At 35.3% G+C, this 11,747-nt stretch overlaps 2 protein-coding genes across 2 annotated transcripts; one reads left to right on the forward strand and one right to left on the reverse strand.

Moving 5' to 3' along the window:
• Positions 1-8: 8 nt before the first annotated feature.
• Positions 9-7,352, reverse strand: LOC120631241. The gene is made up of 8 exons (XM_039900723.1): positions 7,269-7,352; positions 7,058-7,181; positions 5,771-5,886; positions 5,207-5,309; positions 3,339-3,499; positions 2,269-2,429; positions 1,127-1,854; positions 9-703 (listed from the first exon to the last, which is right to left on the reverse strand). Exons 1-8 carry the CDS (start codon positions 7,350-7,352, stop codon positions 9-11), a joined length of 2,172 nt encoding a protein of 723 aa, XP_039756657.1.
• Positions 7,353-8,174: 822 nt separating this feature from the next.
• On the forward strand, positions 8,175-10,502 carry LOC120630911 (glyceraldehyde-3-phosphate dehydrogenase 2). The gene is made up of 2 exons (XM_039900253.1): positions 8,175-8,288; positions 9,363-10,502. The coding sequence occupies exon 2, from the start codon at positions 9,374-9,376 to the stop codon at positions 10,370-10,372; it is 999 nt and encodes a 332-aa protein (XP_039756187.1). The 5' UTR covers positions 8,175-8,288; positions 9,363-9,373; the 3' UTR covers positions 10,373-10,502.
• Positions 10,503-11,747: the final 1,245 nt, after the last annotated feature.

The following is an 11,747-nucleotide window of genomic DNA, read 5'->3' on the forward strand; positions in this document are numbered from 1 at the left end:
CCTTTGCTTTACGTTGGTCCAAACACACTATTACAAAATTCATCGAGTTTTAACCTTTCACACAAATCTTTAAAAGACCACGGTTTCTGTTTTGTATTTATATCGTTGTGGTCCAATACTGAGAATAATTTATCAGACATTTCGTCGGATATCTCGATGATTCTGCAGATCTTGTCCAAACGATCTAAATCTTCGGTGGAGCTAGTCAAATCTTTTATATCGATAACTTGAGAGGTCTTTTCATTGATTTGGAACGAGTTTTCTGAATCTGTTGCACTTACGCTGTCTATTTTATCATAAATGTCTAAACTTTTATTAGCCTCCCTGGTGCTTATTGTTGTGTCAGTGTTCACGAGACTTGGAGGCATTTTGTCTTCCATGGAATCTGCTGTCAGTATCTTTAATATTCCTTCTATAATTTTCTTCCGTATTTCGTTCTTGTTTGTAGATTTATTGGTTTCCAGTTGAGAGGATTCTGGATTAATATAAGTTACTTTTAATTCTCTATCGCTCAGGTCACTCATAGCTGGTTTTTCAAAATCTTCTTTAGTATTAATTCTCACTCGATCATTTTCTGAATAATTATTTAATTGTCTTTCTTCGTCATGCTGAATATCATGTTTAATTAATTTCTTACAAGGATTAATACTCCCTAAATCAGTTTTATGAGAAAAATAGTTCGGTTCGAAGTTATCATTGCACCCTGTAATAGTACATAGAGATTTTTTGAGGTTACTGATTGTATTTTCAATTCTAAAATTTCGTTGAACTAACTCATCATTTTTTGTAGGTTTATCTTTTTCGGTATTTATTTCGTTATCTTGTCTACCTGTGTGGCGCAGTGTTAATAATTTATCTGGTATTTTGGCATTACATTTAATATCTATTTTCTGATTCGTATCTTTAAATTCTAGTTTAGTTATATCATTTAGCGTATTTGTATCCATTAAAGTGTTAGAATTTTCTGTTTTGTAAGTTTTAAATACATCTGCATAAATTTTGCTAATATTAGTATGGAAATTCATTGAAATACTCTTGCTTTCGGGAGGTAATCTAGGTCTTGTGTTGTCAAATTCGAGTTTCATATCTTTCTTTTCTTTTCTATTTTCAATTCCCTCATTTAATATAATTATTTCTTGACTACTTTTCTTTAATAAGTTTTCAGTCATATCCACCATTTTGGAAAACTCTTTCTTCACTTGGTCTAAACGTTCTTTAGTCTTAGCGAAATTGTTCTTTTGTGATTGCGATGCATTGGTGCCACCCAACGTCATACAACTTTGGAATAACGACTTTTTATTTTCTTTTAGCAAATGCCTCGAGACTGGTTCTTCATCGTTCCACACTTTAAAAATTTCGTTGCATTGTTTAATTTCGCCTAAGGGCGCCTGATTTGAGCCCAAGCTTATATGTGGCAAAGGCCTTTTAATATTTATTTGTTGTTCTAAAGATTTAGCTAGAATACCAGTTTTTTTAGATGCACTAAATAATATTTTCTGTCTTTTAACTGCGTGGCAATCAGAAATTACATGTTCTGTTTTGAAATCTGGTATAGGTTTTGATGAAATTATGCGATCAAAAGGAATTTTGTATCGATTTTCTTCGGAATATTTTATTGATCCTACTACCCGACACGCGTACGAGTATTCATTCTCGTACCAACAAATCAGTTTAAAGAATTTTTGATTCAATTGTAAACTTGAATTTACGTCTAAGATGCAAGAGTTTTCATCGCCCAAGAAGTCCGAAGACACCTCTTGGTCTTTCGATATTTTAATGATACTCCTCATTGTTAATTTACTTTCCATTTCTACACACTTGATTATATCTTGCATCGTTGTATTTTTATTCAACCTAAAAGATTATTTTCTTTATTTTATTCCCAAATCTAAGAAATACGAGATGCATGAGCAAGAAAATTTTCTTTCTGTTGTAACTTTTAGCAGATACTATTCCTACTATTTAATGGACTGGCCATTCATATTTCACTAATAAAGTATTTAAATAAAACATTATCTACTAAGGACTGAAGAAAAGTTAAAAGTACTACATCCATCTACGCAATTGAAAAACTATTTTGGTTTTCATTGCATATGGTTAAATAACGAGTATCATGGGTCAGAACTCATCATGAAATAGGACGTATCATGTAAAAGGACTTATCATGAAAAATACCAATCAACATTAGTCTAGTTTCCGTTATATAAAAGTCGGTTACGGTCGGTATATGTTGATGCCGCTTTCTTATGAAACCGTAGCTTAACTTACCGCACAGTGATATCCAGTACTGAAACATTGACTATGGGCACTCTGAAAGCAAGTCCTGTCAGTTTGTCCTTCACCGATGGTATTATCTTACCTAGGGCCTTACAGGCACCTGTGGCTGCAGGGATTATGTTCTGGTGTATGCTTCTGTGATCACGCCAGTGCTGAATAGAAAAAAAAACTTCTATACGCTTCTGTGATCACGCCAGTGCTGAATAGAAAAAATACTTCTATACCCCTATACTTTTGGAGCCTTAATAATAAATATGGCAAGCCCTTAAATGTTGGACTTTTAAAAGGGGCTGTTAGCTGAAGTTTGGACGACCTCCACGGCGCAGTTTCACTTCTGTAATTTTGGAAAAGTAAAGCACTATTTATATACCTGTTAATTTAGTTTAACTTACGGAATTGGTACAACTATCTATGATTGTTATGGGCTGGAACTTGCCTAACTTAGTCTTAGTATAAGAACTGTGAAAGCTGCTTTATAAGCGGGGGTACCAAGTTCAATCTCTGGCTGGAGAAATTTGGTTGGGTTTAGGCCGCTGCTGGTTACCAACCTGTCGGTAAAGACATGACGCCAAGCGGAAAGGCGTACGATAATTCACTTACCACAAGTAAGGATTGCAGTCAAAGCTAACTTGTAGTGGAATAAAAAAAATAAAAAAATGCGATAAAATACTGCATAACTCTTCCGACGTTATACAACGTTTATTAATAGAAGGGTTCATGTTTGCTTTAAGATTACCTCAACCGCCTGCTCGCTCATATTGTTATTTATGTGTTTTCTCCTTGAATATTTTGTTTTTTTTACGAAAATCAAAATTATTTAAAAAAAACGTTGAAAATCAAGAAATCAATAATTGCCAGCGTTGCTGTTTTTTTATGGAGATAACAGATTTCGTGAAAGTTACTTAATTCAGCTGAGTATGACGGCAAATTGCATAATAATTTATAATCCTTTAACAATATAATCATTACATTGTTCATTAATTAATTTATAATCTTGATTTGAAGGTATTTTTGTAATATAGCACTAATGAGAGGTTGACCTTGAGTAATGCTTATTTTACCTTTCCCTTTAAACACAAGCCGTCCAAAGGTTTTAAAGATGGCGTCATCGCGTGTATGCTCGTAATGAAGCCCTCCGAGACGCCGTAGTTGTCCTCCAGTATTTTGACTATTGGCGCCAAGCAGTACAGCGTGCTTGACGCGCAGGATATCACTTTATGTTCTGGGAAATAAGACACTTTTTTTTTTTTTACTTTCTTTGGATATAAGTATTATATTATTTGTGAATAATGCTTCTTTGCGTTTAAAGGGACAACTTATAGCAGCGATAGCCTATTAGTTATGGTTTGAGCCTTCTTTTGGGGCGACCTTGGGATTAAGATTTCGGAATTTTCTCCGGTTTTTTCTGGTGAAAGGCTTCTCTCCGAAGTTATGTGCATTTTTAAGTTAAGCAATTAAATTTCACTTGCTTCAACGGCGAAGGAAACTTGAATGCCTGAGAGTTCTTCACAATCTTCTCAAAGTCGTGCGGAGTTTACCAATCCGAATTTAGCCAGCGTAGTGGACTAAGGTCTAAACCTTTTTAAATCCTTTATCTGATGAGAGATAACTTGAACTTTGTCCTGACCCCCTACCGGTTTGTGTAACAAAAGCAATATTCATCATTCAAAATTCAAAATTCACACCTTTGTGAACATTATGGAGAACTCTCAGTTTCTATACGATGTTTTCCTTCACCGTTGAAGCAAGTTATATTTTAATAACTAAAATCGCACATAACTTAGAAAAGTTAGAGATGCGGGCTGGGATTCGAACTCGTTCCCCGAAAGTGAAGACGAAGTCCCAAACACAAGGCTATCACCGCTTCTTCAAGCAATATTACGATAATAAATTATTTTTATCCATAAACTGTAGTAGGTACGAAAATATTTTTCATTTTTCTGACCCTATATCGTAATTCGTAACCCATTCAATAATCTTTTGAATATGTAAACATTTTTGGATGTTGATATGTTATGTTTATACTAAATTTATACCAACGAAAAAGATAAGAGGTTAAAAAATTAAAGATCTGTAAACATTGGTAGGAAAGTTTAACAAACTTCACAGAACTCAGAAGGTCTCTAGAGGTCATTATTATACTATCACATCGCATTCTGTTGTAACAAATCTCTAAAATCAACTAAGCTGGCACATATTAATTTGGTAATTTTCTTGCTAATACTATTTTTAAGCCAGTCAATTTAGTTTAGCTTCGAGATTTGTGTAAAGCAGAATAGGCATCGCTATCTTTGAATTTTTAAGACAATCATGGCGCAGTGGTGCATGATGTAAAATGGCCGTGAAGATGAGAAGAGGTTACTACTTATGCCCGCGACGCGATTTAGCATTCCAGTATGATGCCATGTAGAAACAGATTAGATAATAGATTAGGGTTGAATGGAAATGCTATGATAACAGATTAGCCCGCTACCATTTTAGACAAAATTATTTATTTTTTATACTGCGACAGTACACACAACGCCAGTGGCGTGCACAGGTTCTTCGGCCAGGGTATGCATAAAGGAGATATATAGCATAAAATAGAAACATTCCCCTCCAATACGAGCTATATAAAATAATTTGGGTATGCAGTCTTTCTGTGCTTGTATGTAATGCACGACACTGCACAAAGCCATCTAGTCCCAAAGTAAGCGTAGCTTGTGTTATGGGTACTAAAATAACTGATGGCTATTTAAAAATAATATACATAAATACTTATAATATACAGGTAAATACCCAGACACTGAAAAACATTCATGTTACACAAAAATGTTCGTGTCATAAACATTTTCCAGTTGTGGGACTCCCAATGCCTTGGACTGAAAGCAGGGTCGCCGCCCACTGCGCCAATCAGCTGACAAATTATAACTGTAACTGAAAATTGGACCTGCGTGAATTTGCTCCATGTTAACTCCCAATAGAAGCATAGGAACGTCGACGGTTGGTGCTGTAACTATAACCCTTTTAACGTTGCCGCTTGCCAGGTGACCCTGAAATTGTATCGATGGAAGTTAAGTCGTTGCTATCCAACACATATTGAGGTCATGTGAAGTACCTAGCTAAAATAGGTCAAATCTTGCTTTAACAGTGAATGCAAACGTCGTGAGGAAACCTGTATGATTGTGAGTTCTTTATAAGTTCTCAATGGCATGCAAAGTCTTCCAATCAACACTAGGCCAGCGTGGTAGACCCTTTTCATCATGTAAGAATCGCTCCGCCACCGCTCTATATCTAGTGGGCTGGTAATGTCAACTGTCCAAACTGCGTCAAAATTGGTGGTGTTCAAGATTGCGTCAAGCGTAGAACCAAACACGAAGCTCGCCTTTAACCAAGACGTCTTGTGATTAGTGGCGCCTGAGGGCCACTTAATACTTCTTTTTTTGTGAAAAAGGAGGCTGTGCTCATTTGATTTTGACATGTGATTTTTAGGTACTAATTAAAAAAAGAATACCGAAGCCTTTTCGAGGTTAGTGAACATTCCAGAAGCTTCGACCACATACTGCACATCGGCGCTCTGCCAGGGTATATTGGAAGGCAGTTTCTCGCAGAACACCTTGATTTTCTTATCTACGGATACGTTAGGAATGGTAAGTTAGAGTTACTGTTGTTTTCCAAGCTTATCGTCGGCAACAGAGCGCAAACCACATAGCTATCGTGCGTGCTCGCAGCGGTTTATTAACAGGGACAGTGGACTATGGCGACTGTTTCGCTAAGCACACGTATTTGGTTAAATAAATTAATACTAAAATATTAAGAGCGCGTTTGGTACCCTCATAGCTTTAGGTTTAAGTTGGCGAGCGAAGATATCACCATCCCCTTACAATTATATAAACATATATGTATGAACGCTTCATAAGTGCCTGGGATAGGCCTACATGAATAAAGAAATTTTAAATTTGAATTTAATACTGAATTTTCTTTTTTAAATCTTAGTACAAAAGTTGTTAGGTTACATGTTAGAAACGACAAGGCCGAGACCTTTCTGGTATTTTTTATTTAACCCTGTATACTGCGAAAGACACTCAGTTAGTACTTAATCAGACACTCAGTATGTGATGATGCAGTATGACAGTTATATTAAACCTATCTGCCTAAGGATTCTACGCGATACGCGTTTGGCGGTACAGTGGTAACTAGCCACAGCCAAAGCCTCCCACCAGAGCAGACCAGAGAAAATTCAGATATAATGAATTCCCAAATCTTTAAAAACCACGAGAGTCGTCATTTTACTGCTAAATATAAAATATTTTTCTTATGTCCAACAGGATTCCTAAAAATTTCCTATTTAATATAGAAACGGTCTGTTTAAATGATTGTATTACTAAGTGGAAGCGTTTAGGCTCGGCGTTAATAAGACAGCCAGTGAGAGATTAAGCTCTATTCACGTAATGTCTATGTCCGTCCTTAGAAACCAAGCTACAAGCATTGGCAAAATTAAAAAAAAATCAGTTCAGTAGTTAATACGCTTTACGCCAAAAACAGACAAAAAGACGCACTTAGGCGCCGATAATATGCCTTCGAAATACCTACAAAATAGAGAATAAAGTTTTAAGTATTTCTGAACTGAACTACAATAACTAAGGTATTTAAGTCATTAAAATTCCTATGGGAAGGAAATTCGAGGAACCCAAGACTAAAAGAACTAATAAACCTTATGTCCTCACTACCAAGCCCTCACTGCATAATAAAGCTAAGAATGTAAGTATTATAAAACTTATTTCAAGTGAATTAAAACTACCATTTATAGAGATTTCACCATCGGAAAATGTTACAGCACTTTTGAATTTTCCGTGAGTAGAATCAAACTTAATCAGATAGCAAATGTACTCAATATCGATTGCGGGATCGTTTATCGCTGTAACCTGTTAGAAATTTAATAATGAATTTATAAATTAATATCGCTATAAAAATATTTCGTACAACGGTAGATAGGTTGCATCTAAAGTTACCTCTAAATCTTTACTTTCCATACAAGTTCTAAATATCACTCTGCCTATCCGCCCAAATCCATTAATGCCGATTCTAGCTAGCATTTCTATAAACATGAAAAATAAAACCATACGATAATTTAATTAAAATTATTGCTCAAATTAAATTTTTGACCGCAACGTCATTTCAAATCTGGCGCACTTTATTGATTCAGCCATAGACAAGAATTTAACTTTTGTACTGGATATTAGCAAAAGTTTCAGCAGTGTGAACTTTACATTGTTTTTTAATTATCAGTTTCAAATATAAGATACATAATTATGAGATTAAGAAATCGAACTTGTTGCATTCAATAGTAAAGTATTAAGGCAATGTAATGCAAAATAAAGTGTCATAGAACACGTAAAGTTTAGATAGTCAATTATCAACCCATTGAACTCCTAAGGTTTGCAACCGCTTATATTCAGTGACCACTTAAAATAGTGATTTAACTACCAACGGCCAAGGCTGCTGACATTTGTCACCTTGGGTCCATCAGCCGTTTTAGCAAAACAAATGCAACACTTCTTAATTTTTTTTTTTTTTTTCTAATTACTTAGAGATAGTCTAACCATAGCTCTCTCCACCGCTCGTTAATATTAGAAAATATATTATGTTGTAGGTAAAGAATGCAGAGAGCAGCAATAATACCGCTTACACTTTCAGTAAAATGCGTGTTTACAGCGATAGACTAAGCCCATCTTGTTCTTAGCTGAGCAACATAAATTATTACTGGCTATCGGCCAGTGACTGTATATTGAAATTTCTGGTCTTCCAATTTTGTTCCTGCCGTGCTGCCTTGTATCTTTAACTTTGTGTTTGTATACACTTTACAGACACCTTTCTCTGCTGAAACTATAATCTTTGACAAAAACTCTATACTTGTCTATACCTAAATTTCAACCTTCGTCGTTTCGGGTTTGTCCTTCAGCTGACATTTCATTTCTCCATCTTGCGGGCGTGAGACGTGTGTCGTTTGAATTAACTTTCATCTTATTCCGGTATGTATTTTCGTTTATTACAATATTTTTGTTGTTGTTTTAATTGATTGTGTTTAAGTTGCGTTATATCTGACAAATACCGCTGTAATCTAGGTATTTATTACGTCATAATTTGTCAAAGTACTTGTGGCTAGACTACGTGCCGTGCTCGACGTAGTTTTTCGCCTTATATGTTAAATTAACTATGAAATGAAACAAATTGTCACGTTATTTGACATGCTTTTTAGCTATAGTATAGGTACCGTAAGTTTTGACCTTAAAATTCCACTAATTTCGAAGTGTTTGCATATGACCTTCGTTTGACCTCCCGATACCGGTACATCCACAGGGTGAATTCTAAGTAAAAGTAGACTGTTTCATAGAGAGATACGGTCAAGGTTAAATGAATACCGATTAAGAAAAATTATTAAATGGATTTATTTCGGATTGGAAGGAAATTTTAAGTAAAATTTGAGAATGCTCAGAAGAGCCTACCTTTTAAAGGCCAACCTTTACAATATGACCATGGTTAAGCTACAGATTAATTTTAAGATGAACCAAATAAATAGTTATTATTTTGAATAAGCTGTTTCATAAACAGGTTAAGTTTGGTGAATAGATGTGCCATACAATTTTGCCTGTGTTATATTATAAATATAAGAAAATAAGCTATGTAATTAACATAGCTTATAACCTTCCTCCATATGGAAACTTATGTTCACATAACAATATTTTAATGAATTAGGACCCTCAATACTGTTACGCTACCAGTAGATTACAATGTTCAAAGAAATAAACTTGTTAAAGCTAGCTGTGCCTGAAACAAACAAAAAAATAATTAGGATTAGCTGGCAGCCATTAGGTATAAGTTGGTGATTTAAACTTTTTTGGTGTCTGCACTGCTGACTGCTCCCATTGTTCTAGGCATGATGTTATATTAAAGAACTAACTTTACCTATGAACTGTTATAGTAAGCAACAATAAAAAAAACAGTACTGGATAGTTCTATTGCATTTAAACATGCACACAAAGTATAGGTTTCAAATGTGTTTGCCAGCCTACTGTTATGCTAACTGATGATAATTCTTGTTTCAGCTACAGCAAATATGTCCAAGATTGGTATCAATGGTTTCGGCCGTATTGGTCGCCTGGTCCTCCGTGCTGCCATTGAGAAGGGTGCGCAAGTAGTCGCCATCAATGACCCCTTCATTGGCCTTGACTATATGGTCTACCTGTTCAAGTATGACTCAACACACGGCCGTTTCAAGGGCACCGTCGAAGCTGGTGATGGTAACCTCATTGTCAACGGTAACAAAATTGCAGTATTCTCAGAAAGGGATCCTAAATCCATCCCTTGGGGCAAGGCTGGAGCTGAATATGTTGTAGAATCAACTGGTGTATTTACCACAACAGACAAGGCATCTGCCCACTTGGAAGGTGGTGCCAAGAAAGTAATCATCTCAGCACCAAGTGCTGATGCACCCATGTTTGTTGTTGGTGTCAACCTAGAAACCTATGACCCATCTTACAAAGTCATCTCCAACGCTTCCTGCACAACCAACTGCTTGGCTCCACTTGCTAAGGTCATCCATGACAACTTTGAGATTATTGAAGGTCTCATGACTACTGTTCATGCCACAACAGCAACCCAGAAGACAGTAGATGGGCCCTCTGGCAAATTGTGGCGTGATGGCCGTGGTGCCCAACAGAACATCATTCCTGCTTCCACTGGGGCAGCCAAAGCTGTGGGTAAGGTCATTCCTGCTTTGAATGGAAAACTGACTGGTATGGCATTCCGTGTACCTGTTGCCAATGTATCTGTAGTGGACCTCACTGTTCGCCTGGGCAAGTCTGCAAGCTACGATGCTATCAAGCAGAAAGTTAAGGAAGCTGCAAATGGTCCTCTTAAGGGTATCCTTGGATACACTGAAGACCAAGTTGTATCAACTGACTTCATCGGTGACACTCACTCTTCTATCTTTGATGCTGCTGCTGGTATCTCGCTAAATGACAACTTTGTCAAGCTTATCAGCTGGTACGACAATGAGTATGGCTACTCTAGCCGTGTCATTGACCTCATCAAGTACATCCAGACCAAGGATTAATTTAAGAACAAGAGATATAATTGTAATGTTGAGATTACAGATTCTTATATTTTAAGTTTAAGTGTAGATGTGTATTATTATTCTAAATTATAATATTATGTTTAATTAAAACTACTTTGATAGTAGTGTTTGTGCTTGTGTAATTTTATTTAAAGTGTACATGTGTAAAAGAAATGCAAATGTTTAATGAAAAGAAATAAAAATTATTCTCTAAGAGCATTAACTCAGTAATTTATATTTTATCAATATATATATTATAAACCTGTCATGTTTTTATTTTACTTTTACTTTCCATTGCGCATTGTTGTATTATTTTTATTGCATGAAAAAAAAAAGTATTGGAAGAAGTTTTATAATGAAACAAGTAGGTACATATTTTCTTATTGCCAATGATGTTTTAGAGGTATTCTTGAGAACCTAAATTAATCTGCAGTTTACCTAGAAAGTACAAAGTAATGAACATACAAACTATTTTGATTTGCTACATCAATGAGGATACAAGCACTTTGTGACAATATGAATAAAATGTTGATGATAATAATTTTCACAGCTCACAGTAGGGATAAGGTACCTATTGTTTACTATAATTATTCTTTTTTCGTACAAATTTGAATAGATAGTTGCATGGCAATGCTGTATGGTCAGATTTTAATTTTTATTATAAAACATTTAATATTGAAAAATACAAAACATCAGCTGCAAAGTTATTATCATCCTAAATTAGAATTCGCATAGCTACGTTTTAATTTTAAGATTACGTAATTAAACTAGTAACTCTTGTAATTCAAAGTAGAATCTTTAATCTAGGAACTGCGTTTTTTTATTTAACTACACGTTCGCGCCTGCCGAGCCGGACTGTCTGGTATAATGAAATTGCAGACAAGAAGGCAGCGCACTAATCTTTTAGGACTGTGCCAGTTTTTATGTAACTCAGGAATTATAATTTACCAAATTGAACCGAACGGTTAATAAATATTCTAAGTTTTTTTTACTCCTCGATGATTTTGCGACCATGAAAATTTAACACATAATAGCTCCGTTATAATACACAATTTGAGATAGGGATTGTCGATGGGGATTCGTGGAACAACCCGACTAACCTATCATCATCGCCTATACAAATAAATATGACTCGTGGGAGATTTTCTTTTCCAATCGAGTCACACCTGTTTTTCGCTACTACCTTTTTTTTCGTTTCCATTTGGTTGAGAAGTAGCTCTTTGGCAACTCACCTCGTTAACTTTCTAACTTTTTGTTCTAATTACTGACTGTAAAGTAAAAAGCATAAACAGCCAATAAATATATTACTTTTAATAAATTTAAATGAATACTGTAAAATGTACTTTGTAAATATGAATTTATGGTTCACTGATTT

Source organism: Pararge aegeria, chromosome 17 (genome assembly GCF_905163445.1).
Source record: "Pararge aegeria chromosome 17, ilParAegt1.1, whole genome shotgun sequence".
Lineage (NCBI taxonomy): Eukaryota > Metazoa > Arthropoda > Insecta > Lepidoptera > Nymphalidae > Pararge > Pararge aegeria.

What these genes read in the sequence shown, in the direction of transcription:
- LOC120631241 (XM_039900723.1), bottom strand. Translation starts at nt 7,352, where the DNA reads ATGCTAGCTAGAATCGGCATTAATGGATTTGGGCGGATAGGCAGAGTG. An exon ending in TGGAAAGTAAAGATTTAGAG is followed by an intron (nt 7,182 to 7,268) that starts GTAACTTTAGAT and finishes AATTTCTAACAG; the next exon opens with GTTACAGCGATAAACGATCC. An exon ending in CTAACCTCGAAAAGGCTTCG is followed by an intron (nt 5,310 to 5,770) that starts GTATTCTTTTTT and finishes ATACAATTTCAG; the next exon opens with GGTCACCTGGCAAGCGGCAA.
- LOC120630911 (XM_039900253.1), top strand. Translation starts at nt 9,374, where the DNA reads ATGTCCAAGATTGGTATCAATGGTTTCGGCCGTATTGGTCGCCTGGTC.